This window comes from Lissotriton helveticus, chromosome 8 (genome assembly GCF_964261635.1).
Source record: "Lissotriton helveticus chromosome 8, aLisHel1.1, whole genome shotgun sequence".
Taxonomy (NCBI): domain Eukaryota; kingdom Metazoa; phylum Chordata; class Amphibia; order Caudata; family Salamandridae; genus Lissotriton; species Lissotriton helveticus.
The window spans coordinates 718,565,666-718,588,362 of record NC_136069.1 but is presented as its reverse complement, the minus strand read 5'-3'; the positions used below and the strand labels follow the sequence as shown (position 1 = coordinate 718,588,362).

General features: G+C 46.4%; 1 protein-coding gene across 1 annotated transcript in view; it reads right to left on the bottom strand.

The window, feature by feature from the left end:
• The window catches only part of TEX30 (testis expressed 30), a 232,775-nt gene extending 216,333 nt beyond the window's left edge, over positions 1-16,442 (bottom strand). Inside the window, exon 1 of the mRNA XM_078657504.1 lies at positions 16,382-16,442. Coding sequence (XP_078513630.1) covers positions 16,382-16,411 — 30 coding nt within the window. The 5' untranslated portion in view covers positions 16,412-16,442. The remainder of the gene's footprint in view (positions 1-16,381) is intronic.
• Between the last annotated feature and the right edge of the window lie 6,255 nt (positions 16,443-22,697).

Below are 22,697 nucleotides of genomic sequence, written 5' to 3'. Positions count from 1 at the left end.
GTGTAATTTCTGATGTTATGTTTCCCTCGTCTTCACTGCGTGGTTTTATTCACGAGAAAGTGTCACTCAGTCGTTGAATGTCAGTCATAATTACACTTACACTCATAAATAATCCTTGGCAGCTATGGAAAAGACATGCATCAAGCCTAAAAGTACAATATGTGCTTTACAAGTCGTGCTTTTGGACTAGCTGCATTTTTTTCTTCATAGAGCGCGGCTGCGGGCTGATTGTGGGCATTTGTGAAAGTATTCTTGTTCATTGCAGTGCCAGTCATGCGCTACAATTAACATAAATATTTTCACAAATGCCCACAATCAGCCTGCAGCCGTGCTCCATTATGGTACAGTAAAGACCTGGCTTGGCAGTTCGAGATCAACTGTTCCCATGAGGCACAGGGTCAAGACTGATTTGCATATGGCTGGGTCTTAACTGGGGTGGCGAAGTGAGCTAAAGGACGATGATGGATTCAACCCAGATCTGTGACTGGGGGTGAGTGTCTGAAAAGTTTAAGGACTTCGTCCATCATCTCCTTGTGTTTGCTTTGGGATTTCTAATTAAACAAAATATGCAGTGCACTAATGCAAGTGGTCATGTTAGCTCCTGGCCACTGTGGCTACCAACTGATTATCTAACTATATGTACCTGGGTATTACCTCACAATAAACTCTAATACAAAGATTTGAAACAAAAAACATAAAAATCTTTAACACATACTATGCCTTTATCTCATTTAATCATATTTATTTATACATCTATTCGTTTTTTCGCAAACTATGAAGAAAAATCTATGTACAAAAGCCTCAGCTCTTTATTCCGGTCATATGAGGACTCTTTCTTTACAATGTGACAAAGTTACTCCTCCTTGATAAATTGATACATTTTATGCCATTTTAGTTGGAGCAGTCAAGCCGCCACCTTTGAGAAATTGGGATGGTGCCCTTCTGAATGACTGGATCTGATGGCACCTACCACTTCCCCATGAACAGTGACTTGTAGCCTGCCCTCTATTTTCTTGGGATTTCATCTCAATTCTTAGTCCTGGTGATGGCCAGCTCATTGTTACGAATCAAAACGCTATCAACTTTCCTCAAGTGAACCAATGATATATTTCTGTCTGTTTTGTATAAAGAAAGAAATCCGACACCAATCAAGCCAGTGATTATTTGGTTTAATGGACACTTTTCAGTTCACAATTGCTGATTTCTAAAGTTTTTGTGTGGTTTACTTGTAACAATGAGCACAAATGGTCACAAGATTCACGTTTTGTCAATTTATTTTAACATTAATAAATCAGGTACTATTCTTCCTGGCACTTAGTCATGTGTATTTTCCAATACATATCTCACTGCTGCCTAATGGTTTCCTTTGAGCTTTTGAACTAGCATTAATGGTGCTTCACAAATGAACGTTTTCCTAAAGTATTTATAGGAACCACTGTTTGTTTCAGGCCAGCACATAGCCCCAAGTTGATGCACCCAAGGAATGAAAAAAAGCCTCCACGGCACAGACAGAGCTCTAGTGTCCCACTCGGAAGCAATGCTCGTTCGTCCTGACTCACCATAAGCAACCAAAATAAAACCCAAATTATCAACTGCATAAAGTAAACATACTTGGTATGACCCACTGAAAAAGAATACTAGCTGACCAATGCACCAAAGAAAAGGAGATCTCAGGGCAAAATGTAGTTTTTAGAGTTTGGTGGGCTGAGGTGACATTAGGATGGGGTCATTCAGCACTGTCACAGCTCCATTTTCTAGTGAATCTTTGGCATTCATGTTGAACGAATATGTATGTGTTTTTTAAACTGGGGGATTAACAGTAAAGAAGTAGGTATTAATCAAGCCTCTGGTCTTGTCATACCAGTTATTGAGACCTATGCAGCTTTATACACAATTGGTCGTGGCCGGAGCTTCTCTGTTTAGCCTAGAGACCAGGAATGAGAAGATGCTTTCTGGATGCCTTAGGCGTTCTCTTTCTTAGTTCCAATCTCCATGCTATGTCCTTTGTACAGAATATTTGTTATTGGCCCACCAAAAACCAGTGCATCTAGAAATAGAGATAGTAACTGAGTGAGCAGCCAAGGTGGGGTCTTCTGCCACAGAAAAGTTCACAGCTCAAGGATTTTGCCTTTTTACAAACATTTGTCTTGTCTAGACTTTGATAAAGCGCGCAATGTTGTCTATTTGTCTAAAGAAAAGCAGTGTACTTATGTGGTGTTTCTTAAGAAAGAATTTTAGGTGTTGTTTTTATTTTTCCTGCGCCTTACTGAGAAGATAAATTCATGGAAGGTTTGAATTGGTATAAACTCATGTACATGTTACAAAAAAAAACAACAAAAAAAAACAGCTGACCAAGGTTAAGCACTTCAATCCCAGTTACTTTCTAGATTGAGTGTCTTGTGCATCTTCTTCCAGCACCCACCGTCTTTAGGTGCCACTTTTACGAAAGGATTCTTTGAAAAGGAAGGTGTACCAAACGAATGTCCAAGAGAATAAATTGAGTCTGCCAATCTTCTTTATTCAAAACATGGTTTAAAAACTGGCACACAGCCAACACATTTCGCTCCTTTGTGCAAAAGGAACTTAATCAGGGCTTGATAAGAAAAGTAGATTTTTCACTATACAAACCAATAATGCACATTAGTGCAGTCCGGATATTCAAATCACATCGAAGGGAAGCAGTATCAGATCCCGGCTAGAATTCTTGTTTGTATGAGAAGTGTTCATGCATCATCCATGTGCTAGGTAACAAGAACATACGTATCGCCCCGGAGTAACACTATCAGTTGGGTGGAAGATAATCCAGTCCCCACTTTACAATTTGAGCGTGAAAATGGTATAGAGTAACGGCATGATAACCGGCAGAGAAATGCATGTATATGGAAGGGTTCCAGAATCAAGTATTCCCTTTATTTTGCGGCTCCTTCAACTTCATTGGGCAGAGTGAACAGATCGTGCAAATGGTCGAGCCTAATTCTTAAAATTATGATCTGTGGGCATTTACTCCTCCAGACAAGGACAATGTGCAAGTAGGACTTTGCTACAATGGAAAACACAAAACTATGCTGCATTTTCTGCAGTTGTAAGATTAGAATTTGGAACATGAAGGTTGAAATTCAGAAGAGTAGAAAGTGCAATCAGAAAGACAGTTTGCATTCACTGAGTTTGTGCACGTACACCAAACAAGGCTTTGTTAAGTGTGCTGATTGAACATGAAAATGACTCGTGTTCCTCCATATTTTATGTGGTGTAGTAGGACCGTGAATTTGTTCATCTATTTTTTTTCAGATTTACAAAGATTTGGATGCTTTACTAGGTCAAACATACGATCCCAGCAATCTCCGCTTCAGATTAGTCCAGAGCTAGCTCTTCCTACATGACTGCTATATTCACAACACAATAGCGTACAGCAGCAGTATGTACAAGACATTAGAAGCGAAAAATATATATATGTGTGTGTTTTCAATATGCATGTTTACACCCTTGTGCTCATATATGGATATATATTTATTGAGATATAATTACGGGTGTGTGCATACATATATGGAGATATAAGGGTATATACTTCATATAGGGATAGTACTGTTGTCTATATGTATATGTGAATACAAGCATATATACGTATGTCATGAATGTGTCTTTTTCTATGTCTACAATTATTCCCCCCCCCAAAAAAAATCTCACCTACTCTATATGGAACAAGACATTTATGAGTATACATTGCTTTCTTCAGTATCTCAATCGAAACATGAGTTTCTCTAAATAAGACTCTGCTCCTATCTATGCTATTACATATACATCAGAGTACAGTACATATGTTTAAGAGGAAAAGTAACTAATCGAAGTGTATAACAGTTTCTTCTTATATCCAAAAACAATTAAGAAAATAATGTATATGCTGTTTATTTATACACGTCGGCATGCAATTCCAACAAAACAAGTAGGACTGTTTATCCGGGCATAACACAAACATCAGAATATGGGGACTCAGTCCACTCATATCATCAGAGTATGTTGGCCCAACTGCTAGGTAGCTCACAGTGCACCGTAGCATAGACTCGAGTAAGCTGTCATAAATTGGAATAACATCTTGTACAGCACAGTGGTGTGCTGTGTAGCAGAGTGTTGGAAAGTGTCAGAATAGAGTGCAGGGGGTATATATTCACAAAAACAACCAAAGGTTAAAGTCAAGTTATATTTTGGTGTGATAAAAATATCTTACTTTGCTTGAAAAAAAAATCCTAGAAATCCCATAACTATATATTAACCTTAATAACAACATTGAAATTCACTGAAGAAAGCAAAATTTACAGGGATGTTACAGTTAGGAAATAGAATTAGAAAACCCTTAGCAATTCACTGAAATACCAAAAGTGACATGGATGTTATAGTTAGGTTCAAATTGTAAACACAGAAAACCCTAGAAATGCATCAGTTATCGTTATACTTATCTCAGGAAACTATAACTTGTGATCTCAACATGCATGGCTAATTACCCCACCACACATTACATCACTCATGACATGTTCTAGGACATCACTCATGACATCACTGATGACATCTCAAATGACATCACTGATGACATCATGAATTAGCCTGTTTGTTTGATAGTTTACATAGTTGCTGGTAACAACTATATTCCTTTTCTATCTAATTTTGCACAGCCTATATCCAGTTAATGGGTGTAAGTGTTTACAAAACGCATGTGCTCTTAATGCATCATAGATGTGTAGAGGTTTCAAACACATGAAAAATGTTTGTATTGAAGAGTAACTGTGTGTAGGTGACAGTTGAGAACTAGTGTTCAACATGTTCCACAAAAGTTTTTGGATCTGAAGAAAAAGTTGCCAACAGTACAAAGATTCTATTTAAAACATTATTTATTGTAAGCAGCCTTGAGTTATTAGACAGAATTGTATCAGCATGACAGTCTCTACATACCATACAAGACTGTGAACACCAGGTACTAACCTGTGCTTGTTTTGCTTCAGAAGACGGGTTAGATGTAAAGCTTTGGTGTCCCCAGAGCTTAATTAGGCTCAGGAATGGGGCCATGTGCCCCCCCTCCCTTCAAAATACATATGGGCCTGGGGGATGAGGTGCCCAGGGCCTAATGAGGCCGGGGGGTCAAGAAGGCTTGGAGAGTGCAGCAGTACGGCCCCACTCCACTTTTTTATTGTATTTGGCCCCAGGGATATGGTCCACGAGGTCTGGTAAGGCTCAGGGAGGGGGCAGCACGCCCTCCTCCCCTGTGTAATTGTATTTGACTGGGGGGATGGGGTTTCCGGGGTAAATTAAGGGTCAGGGAGAGGGCTGTACTTACATACATACATACATATATGAAATAAACGCGGAAGTTTATGCACTTAAAACTGGGTCCGTGTCTGCTTGCTGTTAGCATTCCTTGGAGGCGGCTTTTTGAGCAGCGAATTTGGATATAGATATATATATATATATATATATATATATATATAGATATATAGATATATATATATATATATATCCAACACAAAGCTCGGCGTGAAGCTCTGATGGCCGCTTGCAGCGGCGGCCCCGGACGGGATCGCCAATCCCAACGTATTCCACCACACTTGTTCACCTTTGAAAAGAACGATGTCCAGGCCAGCAATTGCGTTCAAAACTGGTATTTAATCACAGCCCGAGTGTGGTGGAATATATATATATATATATATATATATATATATATATGTATGTATATATATATATATATATATATATATATATATATATCTCCCCTCCCCTTATTATATATGTTTTCGCCCAAGGCGATGGGATTCCTGGGGCTCATACACCAATCCTATGTGCTTTTTTTATTGAATTTCTAGCAGTTTGTTAACATAAAGTAAAATTTTATTACAATACGTAAAGCCAACCCCCCCACTGCGGGGTGGTCTGCAGAGCTGGCATGCTGCCAGGCCCTGCGGCAAACCTTGCACAGGCAGCCATCCACACACTGTGCACAGCAGAGGCGCAACTAGAGTCAAATTTCGTGGGTTTAAGAAAATTTTTCGGGGGGGGCTGATTCTTCAAGCAAAAGGCAGAGTGGAGCTGCAGGGGCTCTAAGAAAGGGTGAAAATCATCAAAACCTCATTAACAAGCAAAAGGTCTTTAAAAGACCTGTGAAGTACTCGGGTGCGGCTGTGTGTGTGCCCGGGAAGCTGTCTCATCCCTGGCTGCCACACACAACGGGTGGCTGAAGGCTTTTTAGTCCAATGGGCGTTGTGCGCCTGGTGCACAGCCTTGACCACAGGGCCTGTGAGCAACCGGCCGTTGGCAGCCAAACACCCTCCGCAGGCAGCCAATCTCATGCTGCGCACAGCCTTTCATCACTCGTGGGGTTTGCCGCAGGATCAGGTTTGCAGCCAGACCCTACGTCTATCTCCCCACAGGCAGCCACCTGGAGGAAGCCAACCCCACACCATGCACGGCCTTTGCTCATTTGTGGCGTGGGGTTATCTGCAGAGCCTGTGTTACTGCTTCCAACTCCCCGCAGGCAGCTGGCCGTGCACAGCGGGGCTTTGGTCATAGGGCTTCCCCTGCCACCAGGCCCAGTGGCCAATCCCACAGCAGGCTTTCAACCGTGCACTGCCTTTGGCATGCACTTGGTAGAGTTGGCCTTTGGGCCCCGGTGAGCCCATCCTCTGGGGGCAAAACATATATTAAGGGGAGGCGGCATGCTGCCTCAACCCTTAACTGGCCCCAGGGACCCCATCCCCTGGGCCAAATACAATTAAACAGGAGAGTAGGACGTGCAGTCCCCCTCCGCAAGCCTTCTTGGGCCCCGGGGACCCCTTACCCCAGGGCCAAAAAGTCTGGGGAGCTGGGAGCGCAGCACCCTTCCCCTAGCCGTATTGGGCCCCAGGGATCCCATTCCCCAGAGCCACACCAATAAAAGACTATGGAACTCGCGGCCTCTTTCCCTCAGCCAGGAGCGAGAGCTTCTTAGCTTCAGACGCCAACTTAAGACCAGGCTGTTGCTTTAGTAATATAGTTGTGCAGGATTGTGAGTGCAAACTGTTTCTCTTTTTAAAGGGGGACCTCTTAGCGCTGGGACACTCCTTGGAGTAGCTGTGCACTTTACATATTCCCCATAACATGAACATTAACAAGTCTGCTCCCAGCCGGCAGAAGCATTCTGAAAGCTCCAGCACGCTGGGGGCCGAATTTGTGTTTGCTCTCATTTGGCAGGAGATTTGAAAATGGACCGGTGCAGGGAGGGAAACAACTGTGTCCCGGGAGTGGGTTCCCCTGACACAGCAAGTGAGTCGGCCCAGGAGGATGGGATCCCCAGGCCTTTGAGAGCTTCATGGGGGAGGCCACAGTACCCGCGGCCCCGGAGGATGGGATCCCCAGGCCTTTTGAGAGCTTGAAGGGGGAGGCCACAGGACCCGCAATCCTCATTAAATACATTGGGCCCAAAGGATGGCGTGCTGGGGGCCAAACATAATAATAATAATAATACTGGCATTTATAAAAGCGCGAACAGCTACCTCACATGGAGGTGTCCCGGCGCTAAAAAGAAACCGCAGCCACAGAGAGGAAGGCAGGAAAAGATGCTAGACTATCTGCGCAAAGAGCCAGGTCTTTAGGAGTTTCCTAAAGATGGCTTCTGACGAGGCAGATTGGATGACAGAGGGGAGGGAGTTCCAGAGCTTCGCAGTGCCTACCGAGAAAGATCTGCCTCCGAGTCTCGCCCTACACACTCGGGGTACGGCCAGTAGGGTCTGCGAGTTCGAGCGCAGGTGTCTCTCTTGATGGTAGCGGGGGAGTCGGAGTTTGAGATACTTAGGACAGTTCCCTTTTTGTGCTCTGTACGCTAGAGTGAGTACTTTGAATTTAACTCTGCTAGCCACTGGGAGCCAATGCAATGCGTGAAGATGCGGAGAGATATGTTGTTTGAAAGGCACATGTTTTATCAATCTCGCAGCCGCATTCTGCACGCTCTGTAGGCGTTGTGTCAGATATTTCGGGAGGCCCAGATAGAGGCCGTTTGAATAGTCCAGTCTGGATGTGACCGTCGCATGGACCACCGATTTGCGACAGTCAGTAGGTAGAAGAGAGAGGAATTTCCTGAGATTGCGGAGTTTATAGTGGCAGCTAGAGGTAATATGTTGTATGTGAGAGGAGAAGGAGAGCGTCTCGTCCCACCAGACACCCAGATTTTTTGCCTTGGAACCAGGGGTGGGGGCAGGACCCATTTCGGTAGGCCACCAAAGGTCAGGGGAGGGAGGGGTACTTTTCCCAAAGAATAGTACCTCGGTTTTGCTAGCATTCAATTTTAACTTGTTGGTGTTCATCCATCTGGCAACGTCACGAAGACAGCCTTTTATTTTACTGAACGCTGTTTCTGACATCTCAGCGTATGGGAAGACTAGTTGCGTGTCATCCGCATACGAGATCGCCTTGACCCCCCATTTAGAGATCAAGGTAAAAAGTGGGGCCAGATAAACATTAAAAAGCAGCGGGCTAAGGGCGGACCCTTGCGGGACGCCACACCACAGTTGTTTAGGTTCAGAGGAAAAAGCACCCAGAGCAACTTTCTGAGAACGATTCGTCAGGTAGGATTTCAGCCAGCTCAGTGCCATGTCCTCTAAGCCAATGTCCTTCAATCTAAGCAGCAATCTACCGTGGTCCACAGTATCGAAGGCGGCAGATAGATCCAGGAGCACCAGCATAGCCGATGCTCCTGAATCCAGCGACCACCTGATGGACTCAGCAACCTCAATAAGGGCAGTTTCAGTGCTGTAGCCAGCCCTGAAACCGGACTGTGTTTCGTGTAATATGCCTCTTCTCTCGATGAAACTATTAAGTTGGCGCTGGATGAGTTTTTCGAGCATTTTACCCGGGGCTGCTAGTAGGGAGATGGGGCGGAGATTGCTCAAATCATCGGGGGCGCCATTGGGTTTTTTTTTCAAAGGGAGAAGAGTAGCATGTTTCCAACAGTCGGGGAACGTGCCAGTCTCGATGGACAAGTTCCAGATATGTAAAAGTGGCTCCACCGTAACATCCGACATTCTTTTCCATAGTTTGGGAGGACAAGGATCATCAGGAGCCCCTGATTTGCATTTGAGGAGTTCTTTCAGTGCATCCTCGTAGGTGATTGGGAGGAACTGAGTTAAGGGAGGGGTAGATATCTCAGAGATATCATGATCTGCCATATTTGTTGGCTCAGAGGGGGTGAAGGAATTGTAGACCTTCAGGATTTTATGGTCAAAGAAATCCGAGATATCCTGACACAGCTTACTGGAGGGAATAATTTCGGTATCGATGGCCTTGGGTTTGAAGAATGACTGAACTATTTTAAAAATCTCTTTACTGGGTTGTTCCGCTTGTTCAATAGAAGATGTGAAGAATAGTTTTTTTGCTTTTTTTATAGAGCGATGAAGGCTATGTAGGGCTTTTTTATAGCAACTTTTAGCAGGTTCGGAATAGCTAGCCCGGGAAGGGTGGCCACACCTCCTTCCCGATAACAATTAGATTGGGCCTCTGGGAATAAGATCCCCAGGCCGAAAACGGCTTGGGGAGGGGAGCCTCACACCTCCCTCCCCTTAAATATACACAGGCCGGGGCAATTAGGTCCCCAGGGCCCTATGCATAAGTTAATTTTAGTTGTTAGCCAATTCACACAACTAACAGGAGCACATGTCCACTACAACCAATAACAACTTACAGCTTTACTTTTCTAAACCATTCACCCCATTCTATCTATATTCAAAACACTACCAAACAAACAAGAACTCAAGAGATTAATCCCATTAGTGCTTCATTTAAGAAATGAAAGTATGCCAGTGGTAAGGTCAACATTGGAAAGAGCCCTGTGGGAACTGACATTCAGCACTTCCCTCAACAATAGTCACTTTTTAACTGGCAGAACCAATAATCAAATGGTAGTTACTAGATATGGGTAGAATGATGAGGTTAGGGCAGAGAAGAACACTTAATACAGAGATAGGAGTGATGGTAATGTTAGAGGACCCCCCAAACCTTAATTTGTTTACATGGAAATATGGGGGTAAAATGGGACATCAAAATGTACTAAAAGCTTCCATTTAAAGTATCTGCAACTCCATCTCTTTTCTTCATCAACTATTTTCATTGCCACGGTAGAACCTAGCAGTACACTGACATATTTGGTGTCCTTACTATTTCAGGTGTATTGCACTGCTTGTTCGTAGTTTGAGCATGGTCAGCGACTGGCTGCCGCCCCCCCCCAATCCGGCACCCAACACCCAGAAACATGACCTGAGGCTTCTTTATCTTTGGAAGGCGGGGGCTAGTCCCCCGGCCGTATTTATTAAGATATGAAATTAAAAAGGTTTTAATTGCATGGTCAACAATGTATACAAAAATCAGCAGGACATTAGATACAATATCATCAACAAGTTTGAGAGGCTAACCTTAACAAAAAATTCTAATACATGTTGTTTCCTAACCGAATCTAACATCCTCATCTTGATTTCTGTACATTTCTGGCCATATGGCAAGGTCGCTAACCGGTGTCAGGTCCTACAAGCTGCGCCTCACCTAGAGCTGTGCGCATGCGCAGTCGTGCTCCAGTAATCGCCCGGTCTACGCCGTGAACTCCATTTACCCACTAAAGGAGGGCCCTTACTCTGCGCCATCCGGTGACGTCATGAGTATGCGCGCGCGGGGTGGCTACCAGCCTAAGGAAAGCGTGACTACTCCTGACCCACGCTCCTTTGAAGCATCAATTACCTTGCCCCTGGAGTTCTAGGAGTGGCCAATGGCCCCTCCCCCTGGGCGGGAACCTCCATAGGATGATGCCCGCCCCCTCAGACCTTAAAATATGTGCTCACCGATCATGACCTTACCGCATGCCCCATACCTAATAAATACGACGACCTATGGAAAAAATTCTAAAGGACAGCTACACTGGCTAATTAATAACACGCATCAACGTAAAGCTACAAAGGGAAACAAGCATTGGAAATGCAATAGGTCTCGCAGCATTAGAGTTAGTGCTTTTAGAATTGTTTATGGGTTTTTGTGTAAATCTTTAGCATTTTTGTTTCCTGTAGCCAATGCTAAAGAATTAAAAAAAAAAGCCATAAACATTTCTAAAAGCTCTAACTCAAATGCTCCGAGACCTATTGCACTGTGTGAGGGTGAGGGGTTGAGGGTGAGTGAGGGTGAGGGTGGGTGAGGGTGAGTGAGGGTGTGAACGTTCTAATGTGATTAATAGTGGCTTATTCTATCAAAACTGAATTGATAAGTGGTTGAGTAGGTCTGTTAAAGTGATGCAAAACCCAGCCGCTCCCCTCTAGGGGTGTTATTTGGAGGACTAAGACTGACCCTGTATTCTACAAAGTAAGCCTGCCTAGTTGGGTAGACTCATAGTATTGTTACTAGAGATACAGACCGCTTTTAATGCAAGGACCTGCAACACTCTATGCTTTTTTTAGTAACTTTTGATCTATTTGATTGGGAAACACATTTTATTTGCAGATTTTACCAAATATGTATCTAGTGAAGGATTGTATGCCATAATTATGCGGAAAACGCCACATCTCCTAATTACTGTGGCCCTGATGGTAGGGTGGCTAGTCTTTGCCGAGGCTCGACTCATGGCCTGCAGGTCACTGCTTTTGTCGGTGGCTTGAGTGATGGCTTGAGTGATCGCTCGAGGGGATTGCTGGCTTGCCTTCATTGGAGGGTTTCTGACCGGTTAAGTGTAGTGCAGTGCACATCCTGTGATTGTCCCGTCAAGCTTGTATTGCTTGAGTGGTAGTTGCTGATCTTGCATTGCCTCTGGTTCTTGAGGCAGAACAGTGTTTTGCGCAGGATTACACGTTTTGCACGTGGGGAGGCTGGGGTGCATCGGCGTTATAGCACATCTCCGTATAGAACGGTGTATTAAGTATTTCTGTTGACTAGATAAAATGCCCTCCCCAGTACAAAGCATTTTTATCTGCATTATTTTGGGTGGGTACGTACTGTTTTGGTGGAGTGCTTCGGCTGTGTTGATTACGCATCAGGCTTCGCCCTCCTTGGAAGACATTGCATTGGCCCAACCACCACCCCTGCATAGGACACCACATGCAGCACGCTGCGTGGGGGCGGTCTCCTTGACAGGTGTTGACCAAGTTCGGTCTGTATTGTGCAGCACCGCCCCCTCCCTCCCGCGCACACACATGGATGCCCCCTACCCACAGAGGTGTGTGATGTTTGCCTCGAACACAGAATGTACTGGCACTCGCTGGCTGCCTGAACACCCGGGGGGGATGGGGGGAGAATCCATTGGCATGGCAACCGGGGAGGTGGAAGGGGGCATGACTCAAGAGAAAACACAGGGTGGCTGCCATGTTTTGCAACAAACAGTACGATTGCCAAGACGCTGGCTGAGACCGAAGCCTGTTCTAAGAAGCGCATGCAAGCCCTGAAATAAATCACCTGAGCACGTGCGATTTACGATTTTAATGTCTTATTTTTGCTTAGCACTCGCTTTTAGTTTAGACTCTCCTACATACCTGGTGCGACCTGTCCCTTTCCAGGGCGCTGCGCGCGGGGAGCATGATTCGTTGGGGTCCGAAAACCGGACCAGATGTGTTTGCTGAATGTCTGCCTGTTCGTCAAGGCGCTTTCAGCTGTTAGAAGCCCCGTTTGTTACAAACGAGACGCTGTTGTCAGTCTGATTTTAACCGATGCGCCTCCGGTGCTTGCCAGGGTCGTGTCGTCTAGTCTTTTGTTGCAAGAGCTGAAGAGCATCTTAAAACTGTTCGGTTACTGAGTTCTGGCGGCCACAGTGAGAACATCGCTGAAATTGTGTGTCCGTAACTTTGCAAGAAGTGAACTTTGTTTGCCAAGAGAGAACCGAAAAGTGCCCTGGAGTGGAGGAGGGGGGAGGAGAGTAGGGGAGGCACGGCCTAGCGGCCGTGCAATCAAGTAGTGAGGGGGCGGAGCTGGGGGAGGCTGTGGAAGAGAGTAGGCAAGGCGACACGGCGGGAGGGGGCGGAGCGGGTAAACAAAGACGGACATGCACGCGCCCGTGACTTTTAAGGTCAATGCGCATGCGCATAAGCTTAATGCGCATGCGCATTGACCTTAAAAGTCACGGGCACTGCAAGGAATCGCCACGATTCCTTGCAGTGTGGATAAAGAGTGGATAACTCGCAATACTCTCGCCTTGCTCGATGCGCATGCGCATCGACAGGCGAGACCTAAAAAGGCCTAGACACAATTGGCATCAAAGCACTTTACACACAGTTCGCTACAAAGGGAAAAATTCCTAAACAAAATTACATCAAAATATACAGTCCAGATAAAGTTCGATTACGCATGTAAGACATGTTAACAGTACGCTAGCAAAATGACGCTCAAACCAGACTTAGTGAAGCAACAAAATTTTTTGGTTCCAGGGATGGTGGGTGGGAAAACAAAGAAGCCCCGAGCGCGGGGCACACCGTGCTGTGGGGGAGCGTCCAGGGACAAGGGGGTCTCCCGGGCGCTCCCCGCCTCTTTATTTCCAAGGGGCCAGGCGGAGTAGCGACGCCCCTCCGCCCCGCCCCTCCAGTAGCCTGCCCCCCCTAACCCGGACATCCTCCACTGGTATCCGGGTCAGGGAGGCCGCCGGCCAATCGGTGGTGGGTCGCGCCCAAGGGCCTGCCCCCACCACCGAGAGGCACACAGAGGGGAAAGGGGGGAAGCGGTCGCCGCGCCGCCATGCGTGCGGGGGGGGCCGAGGGCCCCCCCTTTTCACATGGTCAGCGACTGGCTGCCGCCCCCCCCAATCCGGCACCCAACACCCAGAAACATGACCTGAGGCTTCTTTATCTTTGGAAGGCAGGGGCTAGTCCCCCGGCCGTATTTATTAAGATATGAAATTAAAAAGGTTTTAATTGCATGGTCAACAATGTATACAAAAATCAGCAGGACATTAGATACAATATCATCAACAAGTTTGAGAGGCTAACCTTAACAAAAAATTCTAATACATGTTGTTTCCTAACCGAATCTAACATCCTCATCTTGATTTCTGTACATTTCTGGCCATATGGCAAGGTCGCTAACCGGTGTCAGGTCCTACAAGCTGCGCCTCACCTAGAGCTGTGCGCATGCGCAGTCGTGCTCCGGTAATCGCCCGGTCTACGCCGTGAACTCCATTTACCCACTAAAGGAGGGCCCTTACTCTGCGCCATCCGGTGACGTCATGAGTATGCGAAAAACAAAGAAGCCCCGAGCGCGGGGCACACCGTGCTGTGGGGGAGCGTCCAGGGACAAGGGGGTCTCCCGGGCGCTCCCCGCCTCTTTATTTCCAAGGGGCCAGGCGGAGTAGCGACGCCCCTCCACCCCGCCCCTCCAGTAGCCCGCCCCCCCTAACCCGGACATCCTCCACTGGTATCCGGGTCAGGGAGGCCGCCGGCCAATCGGTGGTGGGTCGCGCCCAAGGGCCCGCCCCCACCACCGAGAGGCACACAGAGGGGAAAGGGGGGAAGCGGTCGCCGCGCCGCCATGCGTGCAGGGGGGCCGAGGGCCCCCCCTTTTCAATTAGGCTGCACCAAGTTTGCACTAGATAGCGACTGATCGTGTAGCCTGGCAGCCTGCAACACGCTCAATAGCCTGCTGCCGCCGGTGAGGAAGAAGAAAGCCACATCGCGGCTGAAGTGGAAAATTCTGATAGCGTTAGGGGCCGCCAATGCCTTGAAAGACAGCATCATGAGCAACTCACCCTGGAGGCCGCAACTGCCACTGCTGAGCGCTGGACTGCAGCCGACCAGAAGGACAGAACTTTTGAAATTGAGTGTTGATGCACACGCCAGCCTCCCTGAGACCAGAGGTCATGCAGAACCTTTGTCTAAGCGAGGCTATCGCCACAGCTCCCCCACTAACAAAGGCTCAAATAGTGAGGGCGGGAGTCCTCCACACAGTCCAGACTACTGTGATCAAAGCAGGTACACAGCTAGGCCTAGCCTGCACCATGCACTAGGGAGACAAAAGACTGAGGCGCAAAGGGTAAGCCCAACACTTGCTTCACACTATTTGAAATACAAGGATAAAGACATTAAACTGAGTTGCTCATTGAATCAGTGAGAACTTTTTGAGACATATACACCTAAGCCTAAACTTTGCCAAAATCTGGGGCGGGGGTTGATAATAGCAGGACCTCCATAGCAAGAGGCAAAATGATTACTGGGAAGAAGAGGCGATTGCTGTGTTTTATTGTTTGAATTCAGCTTAGTACAATGCTGTACATTATGCATATTTAATTGTGAAATATAAATAGCGCAGTGATATTAAAGTTTTTTCTTTTGCCATAAAAGAGAAGCACTTGGATGTACATTATTTTCTTGTGCCAGTTGGTTCACTGTTGAGCTCTTGCACCCCACATGACCTTCCTGAGACAGTGCAGAAAAGGTTGTACCTGGCCTAGTCAGCCTAACTATTAGGGGAAGACTCTTGGGCATCTGTGGTAGATAACCTCAGTCACCACAGTTGGGCCCAATAGCCTCCGTCTGGTCTGTGGTCTCCCAAACAGAGTCTAGCATCCACTTTTAGTTATTTTATTGTATTGCAACATTGATAAAGCATTTACTACTTCTATTAATCACTTGCCCACATTGGCAGCAAGCTACACAGTGCAGGGTGTCTGGCTGAAAGTGTATTGTCTTTGTTTTGATCCTACGTGGGGAGTGTTTCCATGCAATGAGCGATGACCACTGAGGTTCATTTATGTGTTATTTGAGCAGAAACGTATTGATACGATGGGTGAGGAAGTGCCAGAGAGAGGCATGCAGTATATGGGTTTCAGTAAGCTGGCATATTTGTGAGCTCTGTAGGTCTGTCCGTCCTATTTTTATGATCATAGTCCACTTAGCTTGTTACTAGTTCGGAGCACACAGAGGCTGGAGGGAGAAATGGTGGAGAGATCTCCTGGGAGTTCTTGTGGATTAGAATGTATACAGTGATGTCTGCTTACTTTTTTGCAAGCCATACGTGCCAAAATTTGAAAAGTGGGAATGTTAAAAACAATAATCGGGAGAACTTATTTACCCCATTGACGTCTAGGCAGAGGCGATTTCAGGTGGGACAGAGCGAAAATAAATCACTTTATGCCTTCAAAAATCGGGAGTCCCCCGTTTGAATCGGGTCTTTTGGAATGCACGCGTTAGGCTTCATTAAATTGTTATTTTAAACTTGCACTGATGTACAGGCGAGCTGATTGGTCCACTGTCCCACATCAAAAGCGCTCCCTCATTTAAAAGAGCTCTATAATTCGCCTACTTTATTCCTAGCTTGATTCCCGATGAAAATAGTGAAAGTACCGCATTTGAATAAAACAGTATATGTTGGTTAAACACCAGATTTAATCACGAGCTCACAACGGGAATGTAGAAGTAAGTACCTCCACGTATTCTGCCATGCCTCCTCTCATTCACCAGCCCCAGCCTCCAGCACAACAGTCGTAGACGGTGCACGAGTTTCAATAAGAGCAACGCCCCCCTTTCAAAAACGCATCATCACGTGACAAATACGTCACGTAAATTACTTCCTATGTCTGTGCAGTTTAGGTAAAGGGGAATTCAGTCTCACTGTTAACGTTACCATGTTTTTATTAGCCAAATCCAGAGGAAGCAACATTTTTGCTTAAAACAATAGAGAATCACCAATGAGTTCGCCAGCGAGGACATTTGCAGTGGAGTGCAATAAATAGAAAAAATAAATAAAAAGGCAGTGAGAACGTGGGTGGAGTCAGATAGACAAATAACACGAATTTGTTTTTAAACAGACCCCACCCCTCAAAACTGTGTCAACAATATCAAATTAGATCGTAAATATTTCTGACTGATTACAAACAGATGGACTTTTAAAACATAGGGGTAATGCACCTGCTGCTGAGATCTTTTTGAACACAGTAAACTCTAAAGTGTAATGGCAGGTAGTGTACTTGCTGTAGAGGTATATTTGCAGTCTAATCGCTTGTTTAGTCATAAAATTGCAAAGAGACTTAATGTGTTTTCTGAAAAGCAGAATGCTTAACATGCAGGCCACTGCTTTATATTTTATGTAAATAGCTCAGTGGGCTATTACTTTTGATGCATAGATCCTTGTGCTACTTGCAGGTCACATGTACAATCGCTTTAATAAAGCACAGTGAGTTGTAAACTGGTCCCAAGGAACTGCATGCAAACTACAAGGCATACGTTTAAAACCTTAATGTTGTTTTTTAAATCTGTCAATATTGTAAGGTTGCTAAAAAGGGTTACATTGGGTAGTATTAAACACTCATAAGGAAGTTCTAAATAAATGGTTATTGGTGTAATTGATCATATAGACAGAAATATATTGGCTAGGCTGAAGAGGCAAGTAGCAAGTGGGATGGTGGTAGCACTGGTGGCTTGCTCGCACCCGTTGGGAAGGGATAGAGTAAGAGAGCTATTTATAAAGAGAAGTCAGGCTAGATCTTACAGTTGGGTTAGGGTGTGACCAAGTGGCATGGGTGCAATTTCAGGACGGTGAGTTTAAAAATTCAGGACAACGGGTCACAATTCAGGACAAATTCAGGATGGTGGGTCAATTCAGGACAGAAATTCAGGGCAAAGGGTACGTTTTACATACACATCAGAGGCGGTCGCCCAATAGTATATAAGTAAGTAAATAGACAACCAAAATAAGTTTATTATGTCCCAACTCAAGCAATCCACTATGTATTGCAGTACCCAGATCGTATTTTATTCTTGTCATGCCAGCCAGAGTCTACGTATCCTCTAAACTGTTAATTCACATGCTCCTTCATGAGACTCTCCCAAACACCAGTGTGCTTAAAGAACTCCATTCGGTATCTATTTTTTGCATTAAACCTATTATTGTACTCCAAGCTATCCAGAGGCTGTCCTAGTACAATTAATTTTAGCCTCAACTCTGCCTCCAAGCCAATCTAGGCCAATTCAAATACTGCTTCTGCAAGTGCCATCCATGTTGGTGTAAATATGCACCAAACTGCCTCCTAAATTGCCGCCAAGCACACTCCAAGCTATACTAAAGTACAGTTTAGAAGGGGGGCGTGGCTTGGCTACGAAGCGGAATGGCTGCCTGATACCGCAGCTCCGCCGGCTGAGCATGAATATCCGTCATTAATCCGACATATACACGGTGCACTCTGGGCCTTTCACTCATAAACGACTGAGGGTGAGCTCCGACGCTGATCTATCCTTTTCTCGGAGCTGAGAAGTGCGGCATTGCGGACAAAAGGCGGCTGCCCTGCTGCCCTCGTGGTGCGGCCTGCGAAGCCAGGGGCTGGAGTAGCGGGCTGCCTGAGAATTGGCGAAGCTGCTGCCCACGGACTGGCGGCGAGACAGGAGCTGTGGCAGACGCTGATCGCGAAGGGTGACTAAGTAATGGTGGAGTTAGCGGACTGGTAGTGGCCCGATCTGGACGGAGCCCGCGGCGGTGCAGAACAAAGGAGGGCGACCGTAGAGAATAATGGCGGATCGGCGGTCCTGAGGAGAGGTGGCGGAGGGCGGCCGGGACCAAACGCCCGACTAACGAGACCCGCGAGGACGAAGGCGAGCAGCCCGGTGACACCGGTGAGAATAGTACAAGCGAATGCTTTACATATCGGGGTGGCAGGCCGCGGAAGGCTGCTTGTTATAAATGCGCAGAATGATAGCGGCCGCCATTTTGTATATTTGCTGAAGCCTGGATCTGGGGACCCGAGACACTGAAGTTGATTTGGGGACAACTAAACGGCAATCTATGATATAACCCGAAGACCACTCATAGCATCCAACTCTGACGGCCGGAAGCGATCCCTGGGTCTATTACGGCATGCCGGATTGACATAGGGTCGGCCACGTGCAAGGTTGATACTCTGCACCCCATTTGCACGACTTTGTGAGCCGGGAAGCGCGCAACTGTCCCCGAAGACCGCTACATATGCGTAATACATGCTGGATCTGTGCTGCGGAGGTGTGAATTACTCTCCCTGGGCGGACATATTGTTGCATTGAACTGCATCCGACTCCAGAAGTGCGGGTCTGGGGTTACACGCGGAGGCCATTTTTTAGAGAAGGTGGCACAAAGGCAGGATCGCGACTCGCCCCCGGGCGCAGTTCCACTGTGAAGAGGTATCTTGGTGGCTGTGGCGTTTGCGCGGTGAAGGTGCTTGGGACGGAGACACGGAGGATGGCATGCAGTTAAATGTTTATGGTCCTATAGATAAGCACCACTCAGACATCACGGAGAGGGGCACAGTGGCAGAAGCGGTGTGGATGCGCGGCGACTGGGGGAGATATAGATCCTATGGTGAACTATCCAGGAGGGCGCATACACGGAATCAAGAGCAAGATAAATAGTGGCCAGCAGAACTGAGAGTACGGGTACAGAATCTGGGTCACAATGGGGAAGCCGGACACCAGGCAGCCGAAAATTACATTTGAAAAGAAAGTGAATAAATCAACTGAAACAGATGCGGAGGAACGGGAGTCGATGGAGGACGGATCGCCGGGGCAGCTTCCGGCAGCAGACGTTTGTGCCATGTTTCAGGAGCTGAAAACAAGCCTGCAGGTCATTGACTCCAAGATGGACACCTTGGCTGACCGCATGGACAGGATTACACAAAGGATGGATAAACAAGAGGGCAGAGTAAGTGTACTAGAAACCAGAGTTACGGAGACTGAGGAGAGCCAAACGGACATAGAGAAGAAAGTAAAAGGCATGGACATGGTACTGGCCCTAATCCAACAGAAGAACGAGGATTTGGAGGCGAGATCAAGGCGCAATAATATACGTATAACAGGTATTGCAGAATCAACGGACCTTCAAAACATGGAAAAATATGTCGAACTTATGCTGAAAGACCTGTTCGGATCTGACCTTTCTTCCATGTTCCTCATAGAAAGAGCCCACCGGTCGCTGGGGCCCAGACCCAAACCTGGCGCACCGGCGCGACTGATAGTGGCCCGTGTATTGAACTATAGAGATCGGGATGCGATTCTGCGCCTCGCAAGAGAAAAAGGAACTATACAGTATCAAGGTAGTGATATAGCGCTATATCCGGATTTCACCCTGCAGGTACAGGCCACACGCAGAGAATTCATACCGCGAAGAAAATTTTCCAGCAGATAGGAACCAGATATGCCCTGATATACCCAGCCAAGTTACGCGTTCAGGGCCCTGGCAGACCCACCTTTTTCGTGGATGCTAAAGCAGCGCTCACCTATGCGAAACAGCTAGCGAAAGACCAGCAGCAACAAAAAATGGCAGAGGAGAGACAATCCGCGGATAGACTGAGTGATAATGATTGATCTATAATAAATCGGACAGCGGGATATGAACCTTAATGTTTTAGGATGTGTGCCGCACCCCTGACACTCCCAGCATGGCTAGTAAGATACAAATGTTAGTTTTTATGTTGCATATTGGACATTTACCTGGAAGGTGTGGAGCTCCCTGAGAACTGGAGGGCCAAACAGATTGGAGACGGGTCCTAGATGTGCACACGTGATTTCAGCAGCTCGGCCACCCTGTCAATAGTATAGGGCGAGATTTCGGCCGACCTGCGTACCCCATGGGATGATTCCCACAAGTTGGACGTTTATTTTGTTCTGTAGCTTGCTATGGGTTTTGGTGGGGGGATTACACAACCTGATTGGGGGGTTGGTGTGTGAGGTGGGGAGTGTGTTGAGGGTCTGACTATTGGAGTGGTTTGGATGACTGGGATGGGTAGTATGTGTCATGTTTGGGGGGCAGGTGAAAAAGGAGGAAAGTACAATATATTATTTTTGTTGTGTTGCCTGATGTCATTTCTGCTTACATTTGTGAAAATCACCTGGCACTATGTAGTTTTACACTATTGTCACATTGATCAATACCATTATTATACTACAGTGCAAATTGCTAAAGATCCTATATGCCTGTTATTGCCACTGTATGGTGCGGGAATATTGCGTGTGGAGATGTATATAGCTTTGAAGATATGCCAGTGAAGGTCATCACGTGCCTCTCTTGGAATATCAGGGGTTTAAATGACCGCAGGAAAGCGAGATTGGTTCATTCTTATTTAGTGCGGCATGAGGTGGATATATGCTTGTTGCAGGAAACACACCTCGCATCTGCTAACACGAATATGCTGAAACATACCATTTGATTGTGGAGGCACCATATTCGAATTATGCTAGAGGGGTGGCCATCTTGAAAGGAAAAGGATTGCAGTGGAAAACGCATGCATCAATACCTGACTCGGAGAGTAGATATCTTTTGTTAATAGGAACACTATGCGCCACTCCTGTGCTGATTGTTAATATATATGGCCCGAATATCGACAGCCCGACATTTTTTCAAGATATATGGCATAAAATACAATCATGTGGGTCGATGGCAATATTATAGGGTGGGGATTTTAATGTGGTTCTGTCTCCCTCAGTAGATAGACAGGGGGCGGCACGCGACCACCACCCTAGAGCGGAAGCAGTACTGCGAGATATTGTGATAGAGGACCACCTGGTGGACACATGGAGGGTCTTACACCCAGATACCAGGGAAGGAACATGTGTCACGACTCACAGAAAACCTTGGTCAGGAATAGACTATTGGTTATTATCCAAAGATATACATTCCCAGGTGAGAGCGGCCGCTGATCTCCCACGCACTTTCTCGGATCATGCACCAGTCCAAGTTCAGTTATCAATTCCACCGACCTATGTACAGCCCTTTAGCTGGAGGTTTCCGTACCGTGCGCTATTAGATCAGGTGTTCAGGGAGGAACTTAGGGTCAAACTGACTGAATACTTTGAATTGAATGAGGGATCAGTGGACTCGCCAGGAACACTTTGGGAGGCCTTATAAGGTTGTGACAAGGGGTAATTGTATGGCGCTTAAATCATGGGTCCTTAGGTCAATAAGGGACACATTAACTTCACTTGTGAGGGAGATTGCTGATCTGGAAAGGGCCAACAGGGAACATCCCTCATCTTCCACCCAGGCAACACTCAGAAGTAAGCTAACATCATTCCAAGAAGAGGCAGAGAGGGAAATAGCCTACTTAAACAAATATGCACAAGCCAGGAAATATGGGGAGGGAGACCGTGCAGGGAAAACACTTGCATCTTTGCTGCGAGCACCAAGGGGGATGGACTATATTACCGAGATGGAAAGTAGTGATGGCGAACTGGCGAGATCGCCAAAGGATATACTTTGCACTATGACTGATTTCTACCAGGCACTATACACTTCACAAGTTACTCCTGATGAGACCGAAATTGCAGACTATTTGGACACCATAGCGCTGGCGTGGTTTAACAATGGGGCGAGACAATCTATGGGCCTTTCCAATCTCGATAGACTATGTGAGGAGTGTGATAGCCGGTATGCCAGCCGACAAGGCCCCGGGTTCTGACGGGTTAACGGCTGCATTTTATAAAGAGTATGTGGACATAGTTGCTCCCCGGCTCCATCAAATGTACATGGAAGCCATGGAAACAGGCATACTACCGCCTACGCTCAGAGAGGCTACGATTATGACCCTATTAAAGCCTGATAAGGATCCAGCTAGTCCAGATTCGTATCGTCCACTCTCACTTATCAATTTAGATGCGAAGATATATGCGAAACTCCTGCCGGACAGACTGAAACCCATGCTTCCCCAAAAAGCGCTATTGGATCAATCTGGTTTTGGACCGGAACGATCCACATCGCATAATATTAGGGTTCTGTTCGGTTTA